The 1,685-nt window shown below is 59.3% G+C and overlaps 1 protein-coding gene across 1 annotated transcript; it reads right to left on the minus strand.

Moving 5' to 3' along the window:
- Positions 1–522: 522 nt before the first annotated feature.
- On the minus strand, positions 523–1,226 carry LOC123148949 (calcium-binding protein PBP1). The gene has a single exon (XM_044568473.1). It carries the CDS (start codon positions 1,109–1,111, stop codon positions 734–736), a length of 378 nt encoding a protein of 125 aa, XP_044424408.1. The 5' UTR covers positions 1,112–1,226; the 3' UTR covers positions 523–733.
- Positions 1,227–1,685: the final 459 nt, after the last annotated feature.

Consider the following 1,685-nt stretch of genomic DNA (forward strand, 5'->3'; position numbering starts at 1 on the left):
CCGAATTTCACCCATGACGTGTGCGCCGACGCGTTCGGCCGATGCCCGGCCTCGTGGAAGCATGTATGGATGGATCGACCGATTACGGCGTTGCGTGCTGTGCGAGGACCGGAGTGCGAGTCTGCACGCCTTTTGTCAGCCACTCTTCTCAACGTACGGTTCTTGCAATCGGTGAAAGGATTTCGGCTTTCTTCCGGCGCGACACGCACACCTGCGTCATCTTACTGATGTACCGATTGCGGCTGCTGGTCGTATGGACGCAGTTGGATTTCGTTCGTGTGTAGGTCGTAGCAGAGAACGGGCATTTGCTCAAAGAAAGAAGCAGAGAAGGGCCAATGTCGCATCGCACGCGGTGTTGAAAAATGAAAAACGTACAAGCTCATGTCGATTAATCCAGAGATTCCAGTGCGGAGCGATCAGGGTGGGGGACGCACCCTCTGGCTCTCTGCCATACGCTGCTCAACGTTCATAGCGTAGTTAGATTCTGCTGGTGCGCGGCTGAGAACAGGGCAATGTGGCGAGTTGTGCTGAAAATTTAGAAGCTTATGTCGATTAATTCAGATTCCCATGGGAAACATCAGAGAGCGGGAGAGCACACATCGAAATCATTCAACCAATCGACAGTGCCCTTTCTTTTCTTGAATCCTGACTCTATGAACAGCGGGGGAGAGAAGAAAAAACAACAACGAAGAAGAAGATTAATTTCCTATCCGATCGACACCAGATGCTCCGCCTAGCTGGTGAAGAGGAAGTGGGAGGCCTGGGCGACGGCGTCGTCGAGCCACCGGCGGGGCTGGTCCATGAGGTCGGGGCTGAGCCTGACCATGAGGACGCAGAACTCCATCTGGGACAGCGCGCCGTCGCCGTCGAAGTCGCCCTCGGCGAGCATCCCGCGGAGGTCGTCGTCGGACATGGCGCCCAGGCCCAGCAGCGGCGCGTTGCGGCGGAGGCTGTGGAAGGTGATGAGGCCCGACGCCGGGTCCATGAGCAGGCGGAACCCCGCCGCCAGCTCCTCCATCAGGCCCTCCTCCCCCAGCCGCTCCGCCATCACCGGCAGGTAGTCCTCGAACCCCACCGCCTGCTGCGGTTGCTGCTGCTGGTGCGCCGCCATGGAGGCAGAGAAGATGATGGTCGCTGTGATGGTTTCTTGGTCGCTCGCTTGCTCTGATTGTGGAGGATGGATGGATCGCTGCTGGTTGGGATGTGGTTGTGGAGAAGACTGTGGGGGAGGGGAGGGAATAAATAGTGGGGAGGAGGAGGGAGGTGGGTTTCAGGGAAGGTGCCGGGGTCACGCGGGCGGGAGGGGGGCGGTGGACGGGTGGGATGGGCGGGCGATGTGTGGGGGAGACGGGGAAGGAAGGACGCTGGGAGGACAGGCTGGGCGTAGGGGTGAGTTGGCCGTGGGCTGGGCATCAGCAGCAGCAGCAGCAGCAGCTTCCTGGGTGCCCGTCGGCTGGGTCGACGTCGTGCGTGCCGCGTCGGCTTCTCTCCCGGGTTGGCCTGCCTGGCCGCCTCGTCTTCGCGGGTAACTGTTGTGTTCCGTACCGGGCGATGCTGAAAGAAAACGAGGTAAGCGTTCGTTTGTTTGCGCGTAAGTTTATGGGTGTCTCGTTGTGTGCCGAATGAGGATGGATGACTGGGTTAAGATTTAAGAAAGAGCGTCGAGACCCCCACAGCCAATTTCA

This window comes from Triticum aestivum, chromosome 7A (assembly GCF_018294505.1).
Source record: "Triticum aestivum cultivar Chinese Spring chromosome 7A, IWGSC CS RefSeq v2.1, whole genome shotgun sequence".
NCBI classification, from domain to species: domain Eukaryota; kingdom Viridiplantae; phylum Streptophyta; class Magnoliopsida; order Poales; family Poaceae; genus Triticum; species Triticum aestivum.